Raw genomic sequence first — 22691 nt, forward strand, 5'->3', positions numbered from 1 at the left:
ATGACCGGATTAAAAATTATGCTTATATACACACAATAGGATTCTACTTAGCCACAAAAAAAGACCAGTCTTGTCATTTGCAGGGAAATGGATGGAACACGAGAATCCAAATGCTTAGTGCAATTAGCCAGTCACAGAAAGCAAAGGACCATGTTTTCACTCATATGTGGAAGCTAGAGAAAAACTGGGAAACAAAGAAGACCTCAGATAAATGAGGGAAGACACTAAGTGGAACGGGGAAGTGGAATTGGGAGGGAGGAGACTGGAGATCTGAGGATTTTAACTATTTAAATAACCCTTGGTTCACAGATGAAGTTACTTAGGGCCCTAATAGAAGAGTCCTAACTCAAGAAGCCTGTTTGTCTTTTCTTCCATGTGAGAACATACAGAAGATGCCATTTAGGAGGAAGGACTCTCACCAAACATCAAATCTGCTGGAGCCTTAATCTTAGACTTTTCAGTCTTCGGGACCTTGAGGAAGAAAAGTTCTATTGCAAAGGAACTCCTTTAATTCTTATAACTGTTTGAGGTAGCTATTATTATGATGATCATGTAAGAGGTAACAAAGCATGCAAGAATGGTTCTGGTAAGGCAAAACCTTCCCAAGGTAACACAGCTACAAAAGAAGGACCAGAATTTAAATGTGAACTGTTATTTTAAAGCTCCTTATTAGCTACAGAGAAAATAAGAAATAAAAGGTACTTCCGATAAGCGAGGAGAGAGATCAGTAGAATAGCAGAAGGGGCTTGGGGAGGGGTAGTGGGGCTGGGAAAAAGGAGGACTGAAGAAATAAATGGTTCAAAAAGTGCTAAGTCACGGGGCGTGGTGGTACACACTTGCAATTTAAGTATTCCAAAGGCTGAGAAAGGAGGATCACAGTTTGAGGCCAGCCTCAGCTACTTAGTGAGGCCCTTTGCAACTCTATGAGACCCTGTTTAAAAAAGAGAGAGAGAATAAAAAATAGGGCTGAGGATGTAGCTTGGAGTTAGAATGCAATGCCCCTGGGTCCCATCCCCAGTACTGACCAAAAAAAAAAAAAAAATAATAGTGCTATGTCCAGGTAGCTAATAATCTTCCTCATATTCCTCTAATAATCTTCATCATATTTTCTAAATCTGGGTAAATGACTTTTGACTTCTCACGATGTCAACATTGTGATAACGGTTACTTTCCTTGCTGGGTCTTTGACTCTGCTTGATCCTGACAGCTCTCCTCTCCCAAAGCTGTGGCCCTTGAAGCTCTGCACCAATCTCATTAACATAAACAGGAAGGCAAGAGTTGGGAGCTGAGTAGGATGCCCAGGGAAACACAAGTACTGTAATCTCAGTGTGATGTATAATTACAAGGCACCAACAAAAGTATTTTTAAAAGGTCGATTCTTAACCACTTTGTAGTCCTTGAAAATTCCTGATGCTGTGATCATTCACATAAACATTTTGTAGCTTTCTCACTAGAACCCCAGACAGACATATTGATCCTGTTTTTGTCTTCTGCTAAACTTGATCTTGCCTTAGGCCCTTAATACCCCCTATTTTGCCAGGACTACCTCTGAACCTTCACATGACTGGCTCCTTATCCATCAGCCCTCAGTCAAGTTCACCTGTCAAAGGTTGTTTTTGAACTTGACTGCCTTTTATACAAAAGACCTGGGCCCCAGCACTCCTGATGCTTTCTATCCCAGTTATTGTTTTAATTTCACTCCTTCTAAGTGAAATTAACATACATATTTTTATATACTGACTGTTGGTATTTCCCTCACTTGAATTAAGCTCCCTGAGAGGAGGCCTTGTTTGCCTTTTTCTCCACGTTTTTTCCCAATGCATGGAACAGTGCCTGGCATATACTTGTTCAATGAATATCTGCTGAATTCATGAATGAAGGAAAAAAATATCAAAATGCAAGTAGCTTTTGTGCTTTGGAAAGAAGGTCTGAATGTCCTAAAATTTCCAATTTTACAGCAATTAAGATTTCTATTCTTGCCGTGTGTGGTGGTGCACACTTGTAATCCCCGTGCTTGGGAGGCGGAGACAGGAGGATCGTGCAGGTTCAAAGCCAGCTTCATCTACTTAGGTTCTCAGCAACTTAGTGAGACCCTGTTTCCAAATAAAATATAAAATTGCTCTGGGGGTATAGCCCGGAAGTAGATAGCCCCTGGGTTCCTCCCCTAGTACCACACACACAAAAAAAAAAGATTTCTATTTTTTTAAAGTTTTAAGAGTCTTTTGTTTGAGATTTAGAAAAAATGGCATACAGCTTAACCAGACTCCTGTAGATTGAATGTGAGATTTCACAGAATCACTCAATAAATATATATTACATGCCTATTATGTGACTATGTGTTCCCAAATTACTATGCTGGACTCTGGGATTCCAGAGATAAGATTCCAGAAATACTGAGTCTTCCTTTAAGAATCCCCACATAGTTATCTATGGACTATGTAGAATATAGAGCCAGAGGAAAGCTATAGGAAAAGAATCTAAGATTGCATAGTCTTATCATCTAGTTACACCAATCTCAAATGTTCTCTTCAGCATCACAAGCTAAATCCCTTGGATTTGGCACCAGAGTAGGGTTTATTGCAACCATATTCTTTCTATCATCAGTTATCTCATGGTGCTTGCTATGTGCACCTCACAACATTGTCCTGTCTCCTGCACTTTTCACAACCTTACTCCCTCCTTCCTCCTCCCCCGCCCCAGTCAGCAATCTTTATTATGCTTCTCTTTCAAGAAATCCCATGTTCTGAGTTCTCCTTACCTCCATCCTGGGTTCATGGTTGTTTCTGATGTTGCAGAAACCTTCATCGCTTGTGTAGTCTCCCAAGCTTTCCTTGGCTTCACATCATATTATCTTCAAGCCTCTGCTCCTGATTCAACCTTCCTCTCCACCTAGCCTGCAATTCAGTGATACCTCCCTCATCCACCTGTTCCTCTAATAATCTTCCTTATATTTTATAAATGTGGGTAAATAACGTTTCTCAGGATGTCAACATTGTGATAATGGTTACTTTCCTTGCTGGGTTTTTGGCTCTGCTTGATCTTGACAGCTCGTCTCTCCCAAAGCTGTGGCCCTTGAAGCTCTGCTCCATCAAATGCTTTGTCCTATCACCCAGAGAAAACAGAACCCTGGTGATAGAACATTCACAGTTCTCCCTACTTTTAAGGTTGGTCTATATAATCAAAGCAAATAAACAAATTTGACATTTAAGAAGATACTTCTTTCTTACCCTCTAAAAGCTTTCTACTGATCTCTCATTTATTCCTTACACCAGTCTTGTGATGTCACCACCATTGCCTCCAACTTTCAACTGAAGCACCTCAGGCAGCAGGGAGCCAAGTGCCTCATAGGAGATAACAGACTTAGTATCTACGGTGAGAGGAATTCACTTCTGCCTGACTCCAAGCCCTAAGTTATTGACTGCAACACAATTCCAATCCTCACCTCTGCATTCATCCTTTTTTCCTACTAGTTCACATCAAAACCAGTACCCTTTTCAGGTTTGTTAACAGGACTTCACATTTTTTATTTCTTCCTTGGAGGTGTCATGATTCCCTACTTTCTCTGATAGCCCCGACCTGGGTGTCTGACTCTGATCCTCCTGCCCAGTGTCTCATTCCTGAGCCTCTCTGAGTGTTAAAATGACCTGGCCAGTCAGTGCCCTGGGTACATACTGATTCATAAGGCATGTCCTGCTGCATCTCCAAGAGAGAGAGACTCCTCTACCCAAGGTTTATTCTGTTCTAGTTCCTAATCTCATCCACCAACACGCAACATTGCTTTCACAATATCTGTGAACTGTTAAAGGAATTTATGGACTAGATAGAGCATTACAAGGGGAAATAACCAGTCTCTATTCAGTTTATTAATAAGTAAAAATAAATAATTCATTTTAGGATGATAATTCACAGAAAGAGAAAGATTTAGGAATTTAGAGAATAGCATTTTTATTCATTTTGACTTTAAATAGGAACTAAAGTTATGGTATAATTAAATTAAATAATAAAGATTTGGAGTGAATTTAGATTTATGACAAAAATTGAAGTTATTAGATGAAATTAAAGCAAATAAGTATATTAGCTTCAAGAAGAGAAAACTAAAATAAATAGGTAAGGACTATGTAAAAATGATGTTAGTGCTTCATTTTAACAAAGCTAAGATAGAAAGACTTAAAAGCAAGTTTAGAAACCAGAGTTTATTAAAAGAGAACTTTTTTCAGTATTTAAGTGTTAAACTTTGAAGTAAGTAGTTCAGACAAGTTGTAGAATTTATTTGGAAGGCAATCAAAATTTTATTCAAGAAGCCGGAAGTTAAAGAATCCTTTAATAGAAAACATATTTCTGATTCTACAGCTATAAAACATAAGAAAAAGTCTGCTAATGAACTGCATGGTGCCAATGGATCATATTGTACATCATTATAAAAATAAACTTTTAAATTTTTGACTAAATATGGAATTACATCTAACTAAGAATGTATATGTCATATCTCTTCTGGGGTAAACTTAAAATAAAAATGTCTGATTTTTTAAAATATTTAAATAGAATTATTTAAGAGTTACTGCTTTTAGACAATAAAACATAAAAGCTTCTTTGTTGGAGCAATGTGAAGTCTTTAAAACCCTATCCAAAGTCTTATCTGCTTCTCATTTTTATTATTATCTTAGTCAACCTTCATCATTTCCTATTAATAGCTGACAGTCATTTCTATATAGTATTTTTTCTGACTTCGATTAAACCTTTGGGTTTAGTTTCCTATATTTAATGGTATTTTTAGGGCCCATACTTTTTTAATGTATATTAAGAAAGTATCAAGGACCAGATGCTGTTTTGCTTGATGGTATTTTCCATGGTGAAGGTTGGATAGGCAGTAAATCACAAGCCCACTCATTATAATTCCTGATTAGTAGATGCATTTTTAAAAAAGATAAAAGCACAGATTTATGAAACAGGTTATTAGCTACCATTTTTTATTTTGGATTAATTGCTGTTCTAGAATATAGACTCAGATTGTCCTTATCATTTTGAAACATGAAACACAAAATCTGTTTAGAGGAATTAAGTTTTATCGCATAACTCGTTTTGATTCTAGAAAATCGTCCATGGAGGAGGACAAAACTCACTTATAAATTCTCATTTGGGCAAACTGATTTAGGAAAGAGTGCTGAATGGATACCTGATCTTATTAATGTCTAAAGTATGGCCCCTGTCAACAGAGAAGAGAATACTTTGATTATAAGATGTGGGCTTTATGTATATGAATATAAATGATGTTAATAATAACAGAAATTGTTTCTACAGTGAAATTTCTCAGTCTATTACATGACAAAATAAAAGCAGATTTTCAAAGAAAGAAGACCTTTGTAAGTGATTTGGGGCATTGGTGTGCTTACATGTATTTTATTTTATTTTATTTTATGAAAATGTATTCTCTCCTTTTTAAAATATATACCTATTGCATGCACTTCTAAATCAGAGTCTTGCTAGAATAAATACAATAGCTTATACTTAGCCTCCTTTTGTTATATGCTGATAACTACTTTACATTTACCTTACATGAAAAGGTAATTCAGTTATGCAAAGTGAATAGCTTGGCACATTCTCAATGTCTCAGATGCTTCCTCAGAGTCTCTCCTTTGACTTTCATCTACTCCATCAGCTGTCGCTATAGATGACCAAACTTTCTTGGGCCATTTGGCCCCACTTTAAGGGATGGGCATTCACCTTCTTTAAATACCAAGACCTTCCACAGGCTATTAGAGTATGGAGAAAGTTTTAGTTCCTGCCACCACTTTCAGAGATGGTTGAAATACTACATTGCATGGTTAGATCTGGCTTTCTGGATGGCCATCTGAGGGTGGGGTGAAAGTCTCTATGACTCAAGTATGTAAAGACTTGGTAGTAAAATTAAACCAAAGGGAGGCAGAAAATGAAAAGGAACAAGATAGATAAAAGTCTTTCTCTTTTTATTCCTGATCTCCATGAATCATTTCAGTCTCTCTCTAGCCTATGTGCGGGTCCTGACCAAGCTGCCAAGTACATCTGCCCAGTGATCCTCTCTGGCTTGTGAGGCTCACTGTGGAGTAGTAGCCGGCATGGTAATGTGTCCCCTGTGCCACCTCACACACCTTCTGCTTACTTCCATTTTACTTTACTGTCTGTGTCCTGGATTATTATCTCTAAATAATGCATGACCCAAGCTGGGCGTGGTGGCGCACGCTCGTAATCCCCGCGCTTGGGAGGCAGAGACAGGAGGATCGCGCAGGTTCGAAGCCAGCCTCTCTGGCTTAAGAGACCCTGTTTCCAAATAAAAATGTAAAATATAGGTCTGGTAGAAAGGTTTCCAGGAACCTCAGTACCACCCCCCAAAAAATGTATTATGTTTGCTATGTGCCAGGCACATTACATCAATTTTATCCCATGTAGCTCTATGAGATAGGTAACTTTTCTAGACCTACAATGTAGCTTAGATAAAAAGCATTATAGCAACAAATACAATGTGAATTTGATATTTATAGGCTAGGTGATCTCACCTAAAAATTATAAATCTAATTTGATATACATCTTCCCAGTGCATTTCAATTCAGTCATGAATTTTAAAAGAAGAATAAGTATACATGTTCTGCAAATTTAAAAATGTATTGTAGGGAAAATGTCCATTTTATCTTAGAGAAATGGGAGCTCTAAAACAGATGCATTACATTGACCAAAATGATAAAACACAGAGAGTCAAGCTTCATAATTAAAATGGTTTCCTGAGAGAGCCTAAGGTGAGGTTTATTGAGGGATGGTAAGCTATTATCCATTTATAAAGCATCCTATCAATTTCATAGATTTTTGTGGTTATTAAAAATTATGTAAGATATAGAATTTATTGTGGTTAATGGCAAAATCTTGAGAAAATTATAACCAGAGAACATGGCTTCATTTATAGTAATATCGATCACTGAGTTTCAGTTTTTTCCCTCACAAAGTTTATGTTAATAACATACTTGAGTTCAATTTTCCTTTTCCTTTATTTCCACTTCTACCTATCATCCTACAAGATTTGGAGTGTAACACTTTTCTATAACTATTAGATCACGATGAGACCATCTGATGGGCAGCCTATGACTACACTAGCAAATTGACCTGGCGATAAACACGATGACTTTGCAACAGCACTGTCATGGTGAGAATTAAATTATTAAACAGAGACTTAAAAAAAGCTGGTATGAGGCCGAGTATGGTAGGTCTATTGTTGCCTCTCCACTCCTCATGTATCTTCTTGAGCAGGGGGTCTGTATAAGGTCTAAGTACTCTACAAAGAAAAAATTGTTTCATATTCACTTTGCAAGGAATACTCAACAATTTATGAATAGCTTTCTGATTGAAACTATTTTTCAACTTTTTGCTAAATCACATCAATTTTATTTTCATAAATAAGAGTCAATTTTGTGGTTAAAAGCGTATTGCAGTGAATGTGCATTAGATGTAGTGCACTATTTAATTAATGCTTGTGTTCATTATTCACATTGAAAGTAAACAATATTAAGAAGAGTAAACAAATTATTTTAATAAGATATTTCATGCTACTTTTTTCCCCTTTCAAGGTTATGTCTGAATGAGGGATTTTGCAAAGTTAATAGTTTATAAAATGCCTTGAAAAGTTGTCTGTTTAAAAAAAAAACTCATAGAAGTAGTAAGTAGGATCATGGTTAACTAAAGCTGGGGGGGGGAAGGTGTATGTGGAGATGTTGGAAAAAGTGTAAAAATTTTCATTTTGACAAGAGAAATAAGTTCTGGAGATTTATTGTATACCACGGTGACTATAATGTATTCTATATTTGAATATTGCCAAGAGGAATTTGTGTGTGTGTGTGTGTGTGTGTGTGTGTGTGTGTGTGTGTGAGAGAGAGGGGGGGGAGGGAGAGAGAGAAAGAGAGAGAGAGGGGGAGATAGAGAAAAGAGGGAGAGAGAGAGAGAGAGAAGACTGGGGATTGAACCTAGGGGCATTTTACCTGTGAGCCAAACCCCAAAACATATTTTATTTTATTATTTTATTTTGAAACAGGTTTCACTAAGTTTTTGAGACTGTCCTTGAACTTGATATTCTCATGTCTCAGCCTCACACTTACTGAGATTAGAGGAATATGCCATCATACCCTACATCAAGAGAGATCTTTAAATGTTTTAACTACATAAAAATGAAAAGTATGTGAAGTTATGAGTATGTTAATTAGTTTAACTTGATCATTCCATGATGTATAAATATGCCAAATATCATGTTATACCCTATGAATATACATTTTAAAGGTAAAATTTGCCCAGGCATGGTTGAGCACAGCGATATTCCCAGTACTTGAGGAATTGAGACAAGAGGATGTCAGATTTCAGGCCAGCCTCAGCAACTTAGGGAGACCCTGTTTCAAAAAAAAAAATGGATGGGCATAGCTCATAAGTAGAATGCTTGTGATACCCCCCGAAAAGATAAAATTTTGCTAGTTATTATATCTGATTAAAATATTAGTACAATTCAAAAATGAAAACTATCAAAGAAGAAAAGGGTCTGGTACACCATCAATATGTAGGTTTTCTATTAACTATATTGACTTTTAAACAATACAATTTGAGGGAAGAAATACTCCCTAAAATTCTAATACTGCTTTGGAAATTCTTTCAAAGGGGACTCTAAATTTTCTAAGCATTACCTATGAATATATAGGAACAGTGGATCTCACCTGAATGAGAAAAAGGAGATCCACTTGGTCTCATTGTTGGTGGATGCAGAGGAAAGGTCATTTTTTCAATACAGAAACCCTTTACACAGTGCATTTATATTAGTAAGCTATAATACAAATCTTATGAAGTATAATGAATAGTCTTCCATGTGTATAACTGGTACTCACTGATATACTGACATATCTATGTTCTTGGAACAGCATAGTTTTAGTTCTCTTAAGAAGAATTTTCTTGCTTATTCTCTCTTTTCTAGAACTTCTATAGACATGACCAAAAAATTTTAGAGGTCAAAGAAGACACATGGATTTTAAAATATATTTTCAGTGAAAAGATACCCTGTGATCTAAATGTATGGAATCATAACAGTAACAGAGTTAGCTACTTTTCAGACTTCTCTATCAACAAGAGCATTGGAACCCGATGTGACGGCCCACATCTCGCCTATAATCCTAGTACTTGGGAGGCTGAGGCAGGAGGACTGCAGGTTCCAGGACAGTTTCAGATATGTGGAGAAACTCTCAGCAACCTAGTGAGATCCTGTTTCAAGAGAAAACAAAAACTAAAAGTGGCTGAGGGCTGGGAGTGTAGCTAGGAGGTAGAATGTCCCTGATTTCAATCACTAGTACCACCTTCACACACACGCTCCCCCCCACACACACACACACCAAAAACAATGATTGGGTTTTTCGTTTTTTTTTGTTTTTTTTTTTTTTTTTGTATTATGAGTCAAGTTCAGGGGCATTATACATCCAAGCTACACCCAAGTCCTTTTGCATATTTATTATTTTTATTGGTTTTTTTGCATGGAACCCAGGGGCATTCTACCTCCAGCCACATTTTTTATTCTGTGGCATGCTTTCTTTTTTTGTTTTGTTTTGGTACTGAGGATTGAAACTGGGGGTATTCTATGTGTAAGCTACATCCCAGGCCCTTTTTATTTTTTATTTCTTTTTATATTTTGTGTTATTGAGGGTTGAACCCAGGGGCTTTTCTACCTCCAGGCCTATTTTTATACTTTATTTGGAAATAAGATCTTACTAAGTTGCTGAGAACCTCACTAAGTAGCCAAGGCTATCTTCGAACCTATGCAATCCTCTTGCCTCAGCCTCCCAAGCACTGGGATTACAAGCATATGCCACCACAGCATTAATTAATTAATTAATTTATGTATTTATTTATTTATGTATTGTGGTACTGGAGATAGAAACAAGGAACATTCTACCTTTGAGCTATACCCCCAGCCCTATTTTTATTCATATTTTTTTGAAACAGGGTCTCACTGAGTTGCAGAGGGCCTAAGTAGCTGAGGCTGTTCGTGAACCGCGATCCTCCTGTCTTAGCCTCCCAAATGCTGGGATTACAAATGTGCCCCACCACGCCTGGCTATTATTTTTGTTTTGAAACATGGTCTCCCTAGGTTGACGAAAGTCTCACTAAGTTGCTCAAGCTTCTCTTAAACCTGAAATCCTCCTGTCTCTACCTCCCCTGTCCTGATGAGGTAGAATAGATGAAATAACATTTTAGGTAGAAAGGAGACAAATTGGGAAGTAAATGAAAGTAGAGTTTTAAAATCTAAAAATACTTTATAATCATTAATTTTGTTTTAACAGAGCTTGTTTACTCTTAGGCAAAAGCCAGGCCCACATTTTAAAATCAGAATGGCCTAGCACCATACCTAAAATTTTTGAGGCCATTAGATCCCAGAAAGAGTTTCACCTTTTGTCATGGCCTTGATTTCCTGGGAAGAAAGTCCTGGAGAAAATGACCCTTTTGATACACACCCCTATCTGCTTGGATACCAAAGGAAGCCACACATTTCCCCCTCCTGGCTCCATTCCCTGGGATTCTTTATCCCAAGAAAGTGTCACCTTTGTCAGCATGAAGCTTTAAAGAAAGGAGGCCACCATTGCATGTTGTCCCATTTTTCTCCAGGCAACCCTAGGCACACCCCCTCTAGGTATCCTATAAAAAAGGACTGCAAGGGCCAGGAGTGGTGGCTCTTACTCCCAACATTAAGGAGGGGGAGCCCAGAGGATGGCGGTTTGAGGACAGCCTCAGCTATGTAGTGAGGCCCTTTGCAACTCAGTGAAACCTGTTTCAAAAAATAAAGAATAAAAAATAGGGCAATGGAGTGTAACTTGGAGGTAGAATGCCTCTGGGTTCTCCAGTACCTTAAAAAAAAAAAAAAAAAAAAAGGTTCCAAAAGATCCAGGGGCCACTTTCACACTCCTAAGGTGGCCGCAGTTTTCTTTTGAACATGTGTCTTTACTTTTCTTGAATTAAACTTCTGCCCAGAAGCAAAGACTCTGAAGGCCCTGGGGTGATTTTCCCTTTCCCAAACCAGGGAACTCCTCAGGACTCTCCACAGAATTATCATGTTCTCCTGTGACACTGTGATTATAGATGTGTGCACCACGCTTGACCTACAGCATGTTTTCTTAATTATTTGTGACTTTAGTTGTGACTTATCTGAATAAAAAAATTTATGTTTCTGATGAGCCTACCCTACTGTAAATACCTCAAGATCAGAGATTACATATTGTTCATCTAAATTTTTCTTTGATGCCGGGCGTGGTGGCGCACGCTTGTAATCCCCAGGCTTGGTAGGCAGAGACAGGAGGATCGTGCAGGTTCGAAGCCAGTCTCGCTGGCTTAAGAGACCCTGTTTCCAAACAAAAAGTATAAAATAGGTCTGGGAGTGTAGCCCGGAGGTAAAAGGGCTTCCAGGAACCCCAGTGCCACCAAAAATAAATTAAAAATAATAAATTTTTATTTGAGTTAAAAATATTATGTGACATATGTAGGAATTATTAATTCCTCACGAAATAAACAAATAAGATTCTTTTAATCAAAAATCTTATTTTCCATGAACCCATACATGGATTTTGTAGAACCAGTAGCACATACGTGCTGTGTTTCATGCATATGATCAGGTGTATACCCCACACATCAAGCAGCAACTCCCAAACCACAAAACACTAGACATCTGGGAGGCAAGTTGCACTTGAAATGCCAAAATCCATTAGAATACTTCACTAATACTAATAAAAAGTACCTGTATCTGAAAAATACGTATGGTGTTGGGTCAAGGCCTCAGAGGATAAATCAAATGGACAGCTGAGTCTCCGGGACTCTCCCAGCACCAAAAAAAAGAAATAACAAGGCAGGTGCTTTTGAGGCAAAAGTGTGTGCTCCTGCACTAGACAAGATGAAACTATGATACTAAAAAAAAGTCAGCTTCCTTTCTCGCTTGTGCCCCCCAAGTCAGCTTGGCTCCTTTAAGACACATTGCACCAGATCACTCTGCTTCTCAGTACATGTTTATGAAAAGAAAAGCCATGGTAGATTATTCAAAGATGAAGATGCCTGGAGAATACCAACATGATTTTTTGAAGATTTGCCCCTATAGCAAATTTCAGCCCATGGCACTTGTTGCAAGTCTCTTCTTTAAACTACCTTCCAACTAAACTGAGAATTCATTTCTTTTTGTAGCACACGTGTTCTGCCCAGTTCCAGTCATTGTTTCTGCTTTTTCTTCCCCTGTATTCCCTGCCCACAGATCTCCACATACTGAAATTATAACTATCCTTCAAGGCCCAACTGAAATCTTTCACAGATGTGAGCTCTCCCCATTTTGAATCTTGAAAAAAAATAAATAAAATTCTGCAAGTTTTTCTTGTTTCATTGTATCCTATTTCTTGGCACAGATTTTTATAAGGCAAAGACTATATCTCGGTTATATCTCTATGCCTTATATGTAGCCCTAACGAGCAAGCTGTTCATTGTAGGATTTCAATACATATTCTTATGAAGTCTTTTCCCACCAAGGCTTATATAAATAGCACAAACTTGATTAACCAAATGCATACTTGAATTAAAGTGAGGTAGATTGTAATGAGAAGTGTTATTTGGATCAAACTTTCTACTGAATACAATGAAAAATGCTAGATAAGATTTTTTTCATGTTACCTTAAAAGAATTGAAAATCTGAAGAGACAGTGGGAACTGCCAGGGTAATTTTTATTAGGTCAGAATTTGAATCTAGAGAGGAGGAACCTGAGTGTCAAGGCATCAAAGCATCATAACTGCATTTTTCTAAGGTCATTTACTTTTTAAAATTTTTTATTTGTGCATTATATCCATACATCGTATTGGGGTAAAAAACTTGTTTGGAGCCAGGCGTGTTGGTAACTCACGCTTGTAATCCCTGCACTTGGGAGACGGAGACAGGAGGATCGCACAGGTTCGAAGCCAGATGCGCTGGTTTAAGAGACTCTGTTTCCAAATTTAAAAATATATAAAAATAGGTCTGGGACTGTAGCCCAGAGATAGAAGGGTTTCCAGAAACCCCAGTACCACCCAAAAAACCTCCAAAACCAAAAAACCAACAAAACAAACAAAACTTGTGTGGACATACATGTACATATAACCCATTTAGCCCGTATCCAGTTCCTACACTTCTCCCTCCCCATCACTCCTTCCCATGCTTGGCTTAGTGGTTGACTTCGATATGTTTAAGTACATTGTGTGTTTTAGAGAATTTCCTTCTACTTCCCTCCCATCCCCTCATTTAGGTTGTCTTGTTTGCTCGGATTTCATTTTTCATCTAGAGTTCCTCCTATGAAGCATTTCTCCTTACCTTAAGGGATCAATAAGGTCATTTATTTATATTTTCACATTTTAGCCTTTATTATGGACCTCCCGGAATAACAGAACAAGTTCTTGCCCGAGGTTTTATAAAAGAATAAGAAAGCGGGGCATGGTGGCACACACGTGTAATTCTGGTACTTGTGAGTTGAGATAGAAGGATCGTAGAGTTCAAGGACAGCCTCAGCAATGTAGAGAGACTCCCAGCAACCTATGGAGACCCTTTTTCATAACAAAAAATAAGAAGGGCTGGGGTTGTAGCTTGGAGATGAACTATCTCTGATTCAATGCGCTGTACCATTACATAAAAAACAAAAAACAAACAAACAAAAAAAAAGATAAGGGAGAATTAGTAATAAACTTGTTCCCTTTCTCCAATCCTAAAAGAACTTAAAAAAAAACACAGCCATGTTAGATGAAATAAAGAGTGAAGAATGATTCTGTCTTGCACAGGTGTAGTGCTATATGTAGATATAAGCTGAGAATTTTATACAGTTAAATTGAGATTACCAGTCATTGGGAGAGTCATATATATTGAGAAAAAATATAAACCACTCTGGAGTAGGACACATTTATCCCAGGCCTTAGAGAATATTTCAACCACATTTCAACCACAATGATAACATTTCAACCACAATGATTGGTGCATAAAAATAACCAGATACACAAGGAAACAAAGCAACATGAATAAGAGTCAGAAGTTACAGGCTGACACAGACTTCAGAAGTGAGAATCACAAGAAACAGAGTAAAAAGCAATGATGAAACCAAATGTGGTGGCGCATGCTTGTAATCCCAGCATTTGGGAGGCTGAGACAGGAGGATCGCAGTTCATAGCCAGTCTCAGCTACTTTAGTGAGTCCCTTTGCAACTCAGTGAGAGCCTGTTTCAAAATAAATAATAAAAAATAGGGCTGGGGGTGTAGCTCAGAGGTAGAATGCCCCTGGGTTCCACCCCTAGTACCAAAAAACAAAACAAACAAAAAACTTAGTACATGCCTGTAATCCCAGTTTGGGGGAAGACTAGACTGGAAGATTGCAGGTACAAGGCCAAATTTGGCAATTTAGTCCCTGTTTCAAAAATAAAACAAGACTTAGAGTATATTTCAAGAGGTAGTATGTCCCTAGATTTAATCCCCAGTACCACACACACACACACAAACAAAACAAATAACAGCAAAAACAAAAACAATGCCTCTTAGTTTCACAAAAAAAATATTGAAAATGCCTGCAAGAAAAAATAATCATAACCAATTTTATAATTTTTAAAACCCTTTTATAAATAAAAATTTTAACAAATTTAAAAACATCTTTATCATGCAAGGAGACTGAATTACAAAACTGGATTATAAGTAAAGAAAATTTATTTGCAATGCTTCTCAGAAAGACAAAACCTTAGAAGAAAAGAAGAGTGTGAAACATTGGAGGATATAGTGAGACAATTTAACACAGGTTCAGCTGAAGGCCTAGAAGAAAATTAGAAAGGGAATATAAAATGGACTCCGTTTGAAAAGATAGTAGTTGGAAAATTTCTCAAAGATGTTTCTGACAGTAGTAAACTTTCAAGAAGCACAACCATATAGGCAAAGAAGATAAAATTAATTTATATCTGTATGCATCATGATGAAAAAGTAGAAAAACAAAGGCAGTGAAAAAGTATCAGAAGCAACCAGAGATGAATACTTACACTGAATAGCAGCTTCTTAATTATGATAAAGAATGGCAGACAGCAGTGGAAGAGTGTCTTTGATGTAGTGAAAGAAAAGAACTATTAATTCAAAGTTCCATATCTAGAGAGAATGTTTATTTTCAAAGTGAACGATAAATACAAGCTTTTTTGAATAAGTAGATGTTAATATAGGACCTTACCATAATTTTAATACAGGAATTTTTGAAAGTATACTACAAGCAGAAGGGACAGTGATTATGGAAGGCAAGTCTGACATTAAAAGAGAAAGAAATAGCAATGAAGACTGAAAATATTAGAAAATGTAAACCAACATTAACTCTCTAAGAAATAATGAAACTCTCATGGTGTTAAAAACTAATGATCTCATTGAGACCTGTGTGCAAGTTTGTCTGTATGACTTTCAACCTAACTGTGATGTATAAATACAATGTACCAATAAAAGTATTCAGATAAACAGAATTATCACACCTAATAGCAATAACATTGCTATTGGGGTTGGAGTCAGTGAGTTAAAAATATTTTGAAGTAATATTAAAAAGAAGGTAAACAGTCAGGTGTGGTGGCACACACCACTTGGAGGCTAAGAAAGAAGGATCATAGGTTCAAGACCAACTTCAGCAATATAGAGAGACTCTCGGCAACCTAGGGAGACCCCATTTTAAAACAAAATAATATTTTTAAAAATGGTTGAGGTATATATTGGAGGTAGAATGCTCCTAGATTTAATCCCCAGTACCACACACAGAAGAAAGAAGGAGAGGAGGAGGAAAAAGAAAAGGAGGAAGAGAAGGAGAAGGAGGAAGAGGGGGAAAAGGAAGAGGAGGAGGAGGAGGAGAAAAAGGAGGAGCAGGAAGACAAATAGGAGGGGAAAGAGGAGGAGGAGGGAGACAAGGAGGAAGAAGAAGAGGAGCAGGAGGAGGAACAGGAGGAACAGGAGAAAGAGGAGAAACAATCTGAGCAGCCTTAGTCTTTAATAAGTATCAGTGTTATTACCTTAGGCTAAATGCTAATAGAATAGAAACTAGGCATATCATTCCCAAACCAATAGAAAAAAAATGTAGGAGGGGGATGTGGGGGCAACCCAATGAAGAAGTCCCCAAGAGTCACATGCATGTATTTTTCTGGTACTCTGTATCCCAATACAATGTAAAATTATAATGTACCAAATAAATAATATAAAATACATATTAAAGAACAGAAAAAGCAAGACATACTTAGTATAAGATTCAACAAAAAACAAAAAAATACACTGATTTCATTCATATATTCAGAGACAAACTAAACTATGTTTTTATTTATTTTTTGGACTGAGTATTGAACCCAGGGATATTCTACCTCGATATATATATTCAGTTGTTATTATCTTTTTGTTGTTGTTGTTGTTCAGTTTGAAACAAGGTCTCACTAAGTTGCTGAGGGTTTTGCTAAATTTTGAGCCTGGCTTTTAACCTATGATTCCTCCTGTCTCAGGCCTCTAATTACTAGGATTACAAATGTGTGCCATTAAGCCTGGTTTAAACTCCAATTTTGAGGAATATTGATAGAGGTGAAAAAATAAATATAGAAGGCAATAAAATACGGACCAAAATGCAAGTCAGTGGCTACCTCCTGGGCCAGAAAAAGGCCATGAAGACAGAGACAGGAGAGGTGGGGCTTGTGGAGGGCTGGCAGAGTTTATTAACCTTGCAGCTATCATAGTTGATCGGTTAATAACTGCTAAAATATACATAGATGTTTTCTATATTTTACTATGAAGGGTTTCAGTAGTATTTTTCAGCAAATATTTTAAATTTATAGTGAATTATAAATAAAAAATATATTTTTAAAAATATGAGAAAATGAACACCATGATGTTTTTCATAATCCAGAAATTCTGTACCTGGAGACACCAGCAGCTCTTAAGTGACCTCCTCACCTGCCAGCCCAGGCCATACCTGATCCAGTAAAGTACACTGAATAAAATAGAGACCATCTATGTAGACCTGTAATTATTTTATTATTTTTGTTAAGGGGACAGTTTCTTTTATTTAAAGATTTTATCCTGCCTGGATTTTGGATTGTGGTGTTTCCTTATTCTTTCTTTCTTTCTTTCTTTCTTTCTTTCTTTCTTTCTTTCTTTTTTCGTGGTGGTACTGGGGGTGGAACCCAGTGGGTTTTCTATACTCCCAGACCTATTTTATATTTTATTTGGAAACAGGGTCTCACTAAGTTGCTGAGAGCCTCACTAAGTAGCTGAGGCTGGCTTTGAACCTGTGCAACCCTCCTGTCTCAGCCTCCCAAATTTGGGGATTACAAGAGTACGCCACCACACCCAGCCTGATGTTCTTTCTTTAACACAATGACAATGATAGTAGGTGGTTGGTTCATTCTTAGTGTCCTTATTACAAAATCAGAATAGATCAGTAAACCTTTTCCTTAAATAGAGCCTGTGTGACTCATTAGCTCACAGACCAGAGAGGTGATTCTGTTCATAGTTTCAGAGGTAGGCAGCTTTGAATAAAAATGGGAATTGTGTATTTTTATGGACTGAATGTGTGTGTTTCCTTAAAAATGTCTAGGTTGAATCCTAAACCCCAGTGTCATGGTCCTAGGAGACAGGGCATTTGGGTGATTAGGTCATGAAGACAGAGCCTTCACACATGGGATTAGTATCCTTGCATGAAGAGCTTCTCTCTCTCATGTTTTATCATGTGATATCACAAAAAGAAGATGGCCAAATGCACACCAAGAACCAAAACATCTGCACACACCAGGCATGTCAGTGCCTTCAGAGTGGACCTTCAGTCTCCAGACTGTGGAAATGAATGTCGGTTTAGGCATCCAGCCTATGGCATTCTGTTATAGCAGCCCTATGTGAATAAGACAGATACGAACTATAAAAACCTTAGTGAGGAAGAAAATAGTTTAACATGGAATGAAATGAGAAGGGGACTCTCAAGAAATACGTATGAACCTGGGAGAGTTTACTTCTGGAGTTCCAAGTGGAGGGATTGGTTCATTTGAGGCATTAGCTGCCTCTCAGACACAAGGTTTGATTCTGCTCTTGGATACAAACTTCTTCTGAAAACCATGCAAGGTTGTATTCCTTGAATTAATACAATTTTTGGTTTTTTTATTTTTTATTTTTTTGTGGTCTGGAGATGGAACCCAGGAGCATTCTACCTCCGAGCTACACCCCTGCCTGCCCTATTTTTATTCTTTATTTTGAAACAGGGTCTCACAAAGTTGCAGAGGGCCTCACTAAACAGCTGAGGCTGTCTGTGAACTGAGATCCTCCGGTCTCAGCCTCCTGAATGCTGGGATTACAAGCGTGCACCACCATGCCCGGCTTAATTTTCTCTTCTGAATCAGTTCAAGTGAGGTGTATATAGAGAGAACATATTATGATAATGTTATACTATATTCTAAATTATATACTATATGATACGTTTAATAGAGTATATTATAATTTAGCATTAATAATTATTTTACAGCTATTACATCTTATTATTTTTGTTACGCTCTTTTCATTACTTACTAATTTTGTTGGCCGATATCACTATCCCTGTTCCACAGGTGATGATTGGAAGCTCAAAGAAATTGAGTAACTTTGTCAACTACCACGCAGCAAAAATAGAATTCTGACCCTGAGGCCGGTTCCTCTCCAAAGCGTGTTCTTAGTTACTTTGCTGCTTTGTCTCACTACTGCATTAACAGCAAAAGATCCTTCTGTATAGATTAAAATGCTATTTACTTGTTTAAGCCACATTTGACATCACTCAGACAGCTCCTACTGACCCGTTGGAGGAACCGACAGGCTTTTTCCGAGAAGCACAACGAACACCAGGGTATGTCAAAGGGGGCGCATGGGAAACAGAAACTTGAGCATGAATTTCTCTCAAAATAAAACCACGGCATCTTTAATCAGGGCCTGGCAATCATCGTATCGTTTCTTTGGGACTCAGATTGGTAAATGTGGGCTATCCCACTAGGTCTTTAATACTTGGTTGGAAATGAATCCAAGAAGTTGACTAGCAAGACAATTCATGCAGTACAAACATGAATCTGTAATTCTCTTCCCCATTACCACAAAACAGTTAGCTCCTGCCCCGAATTCACTTTGAAGACAATGAATGCCTGGGAGAAACCATAAGAGCATTGAAAACGAGGCCAGAAGTAATAAATAGGGACTGCCAAAAAAATGCTAACGAATTTCTTCTACAAGTCAAGTCTATTGTCAGTTTCTAACAATTCTGAAGGTTGACTTGACGGGGAGGCATACAATTATGGAGCTAACGTGCAAGGTTTGCCTCCAATCTGAGCGCGAGTTTTCTTTCACCTGTATATAATTAAACAGCTGAGAATTTTATCTCCTGGTAGGAGGAGATTAAAATAATAAAATAAAAGTAAACCAAATGCTTTAATATGGAGCCTAATCTCTCCCCATTATCCCAGCACATTCACATAAACTGTGCTCCTGTGGAATTCTTCTCACCCAGCAGGATGAAGATCATCTTTTCAGCAGCCAAGCCCAGCCAGGCAAGCCACTCTCCTGCCTTCCTGACTTCCCCTTAGAACACATTCAAAGGCAACACAAAGGACCTGCAAATGGATGGGAGATGTTTTGTGCCTGGGCCCTTAGGGGTATTTTATTTTTCTTAAAAAGATTATCTCAACCTGACTGTAGCCAAGAAATGAAAACAAAACAAAACCCCCAAACAAATTTCTGAGGCATTTAAAAATTCAAAGGACTGAGATATATTTTTAATTTATTCATAATTAGTTTACAGATTGGACCACACCAAGACTCCAAAGTCAGCAAGCCATTTTGGGGATAAAGGCTATGGCAATTATCAGGAGCAAGCCAAAATCTACCTTTTGTTCTTACTAAAATCGCCTTTAAAAACATCTCTTAACAAATGACTTTCTATTTTCTATTTAGAGAGGATTACATAGCAAACATGACTAGTGGCTGGAAAGCAAAGAACTTTCCGTCGTTTTGTTTTTTTACCTGCCAAGCATAAATTAGTTCATTGTGGTTCAACCCCTGTCCCTGTCGCCCATCCAGCCAATGGGCTGTGGCAGGTTGGTTCCTGCCTGGAGTCCTTCTTAATCAGGAGTCTGTCAGATACATTGCCTGCCTTCTGCAGCCTACATCTTGTGGCAGTTCTTGTATCTGGGCGGCAAGGTTTTAAGCTTGAATTGCCCAAGTAACTAGCTCTGAATTGCTCCTACTTATTATCACTGTCAGATCACTATAGGCCCTCCTCCAGGTACAATGAAGAAATCCAACAAATTTCATTTTGCAATAACTACAGGTTACAGAAATTGTATTATCCCCATTAGATGGACTCATAGAAATATTCAAAAAGGTTAGCTGGATATAGTGAATGTCACAGACTAAGATAAAAAAATTACTCTGTTAACTTAGAGTGTTTCCTCACTGGTAACACCCTATATTAAGGTGCCATTTATAAACGGTTTATTATTATTTATTAATGTGTGAAACGCTTTATAGCATGCTAGATAACAACTTAAATTCATGTATTAAAGATGCACATACATGGTTTAATACGATTTACGTCTTATAATATTCTTTAAAACAGCTTCCCATAGTCTCATCCGTTAAGCATTTATTACTAATGCATTTTATAACATACTTTATAATACATTATTTGAGCAAGTAGCTGCATTTAGTGATTATTTCATAAATAAGAATAAAGCATTTATAAATGGCACCTTAATTTAAAGTGTTACCTTCGCATTACTAGGAGGCTGCTCACCATTCATCTCATTTTGTGATTATTCTCCAAATGCAGCACTTAATAAAATAGACACTAAGTCCTATTTTTCCCTTCATCTGATTAAAAGTTTATTGAGTCATTTCCTCTATGTGCTTTCAGACAATTGTAGCTTGGAGGCTTTAGTGTGATTTCTGATGAAAACAAACTTTTAGTTCAACAATATTTCTGCAAGGATGGTAACAATAGGGACAGAACCACCTACCACATTGGACAGAGCCTGTTGCTTGGATTCTTTGTAAAATTCTAGTTTTCGACTGGAAAGAACAATCCAGGAAGATGACCAGTTTTTCCTTAGGAAAAGAAACAGGAGAAAAGCTTCATCATTAAAAGAAATCACTTATTTAATTTACTATTATTATTATTATTATTATTATTATTATTAGTGGTGGTGGTACTGGAGTTCCTGGAAACCCTTCTACCTTCGGGCTACACTCCCACACCTATTTTTATATTTTTTATTTGGAAATAGGGTCTCTTAAGACAGCGAGGCTGGCTTCGAACCTGCGCCATCCTCCTGTCTCTGCCTCCCAAGCACAGGGATTACTAGTGTGCGCCACCATGCCTGGTTTAGAAATCACTTATAAATATGGCCTGAGCAACATTTGAATGAGTGCTGATTCCATTTTTAACTTGTTTTTTCTATAATTTTTCTCTATAGTTAACAAAAATCTGTATATGGTATATGGGATTCAGCTAATAATAAAATCATTCTCTAATTTTTAAAAGGTATGACATGTCTCTAAAAGTGTATTGATTTGTAGAGTTTTCTGAGATATTTGTAAACTACTACACATCTAATGTTTTGTGTCCATGCATCTCCTTTCCACAAAAAGACTACAGCAAAAGGAACCAAGTAAAGCTGCAAATTAGAACTTCTTCTTTCATGATTTCTTCCTTTTAATGAATTAGTACAGTTCAGAGTATAAAAAACTTATCAGTGCCTGCAATTTCTTAATTAAAACCATTTTTATAATATTAGATTACATCAAAATCAAAGAAATGCAAGTAAAAACAGTGACATTACTTTTTCCTCTTTGTCTATCAAATTGCTAAGGATTAAAGGGAATGATAATACCTAGAGTTAATGGGGATATAAGAAATGGATTGTCTCATACTTTATTGGTGGGAATGTAAACTGGCACATCCTTTCCGGAGTGCCAGTCGACAATATGTTTTTAATAAATATTTTTAACCTTGTGTTTTGTTTGACTAAATATGTTCATTCCCCCCCAAGCTTAAATTTATTCTAAAGCAGTATTCACAGAAGTTTGTAGGGCTTTGTGCATAAGAATAAAGTGTACCATCATCTGCTAATTTTGCAGTTAAAATATTAAAAAATAAAAAATCCTGAGTAAACTGCATATAATGGATTCATATAATAGGATAATGAACCCTATTCTATAGAAGAATACTGAAGGGGGAAGATTTTAATGCAGACCATAATATGCTATGTATATAACACCATGCTGTGCTATTTACCTAGGACAATAGTTACCTATCACAGCCCCTTCTGATTAATTCCATTCATCAGAAGTCCAAATGTTGCTTCCTTAAATGTGCCTTTTCTTTCTTTCTTGAGTATCATTTATGACATATTAAAATATTTTTAACTTTTACCTCCATCTCTCCCATTAAAAAATAAGTCCTAAAGTGATAGAAATTAATTTTATTCTTACTGAGGTATTTTCAGTGCCTAGCATAGTGCCTTGAACAACTTAAGTAGTATATATATTACTTAGGTTGTATGTATATTATATATATGAGCAAGAAATATATATATATGCGAGTGAGAAAGAGAGAGAATGAAGCAATAATAAAGAAAATATTAAATCAAGGTTTTTATTTTTTCTTTATG

At 37.0% G+C, this 22691-nt stretch overlaps 1 protein-coding gene across 1 annotated transcript in view; it reads right to left on the minus strand.

Moving 5' to 3' along the window:
- The window catches only part of ARHGAP15 (Rho GTPase activating protein 15), a gene marked incomplete at both ends in the record, with an annotated part of 624759 nt that overhangs the window by 529940 nt on the left and 72128 nt on the right, over positions 1-22691 (minus strand). Inside the window, one exon of the mRNA XM_080689640.1 lies at positions 21039-21126. Coding sequence (XP_080545766.1) covers positions 21039-21126 — 88 coding nt within the window. The remainder of the gene's footprint in view (positions 1-21038; positions 21127-22691) is intronic.

The sequence above is a fragment of the Muscardinus avellanarius genome (genome assembly GCF_963383645.1).
Source record: "Muscardinus avellanarius genome assembly, chromosome: 2".
Taxonomy (NCBI): domain Eukaryota; kingdom Metazoa; phylum Chordata; class Mammalia; order Rodentia; family Gliridae; genus Muscardinus; species Muscardinus avellanarius.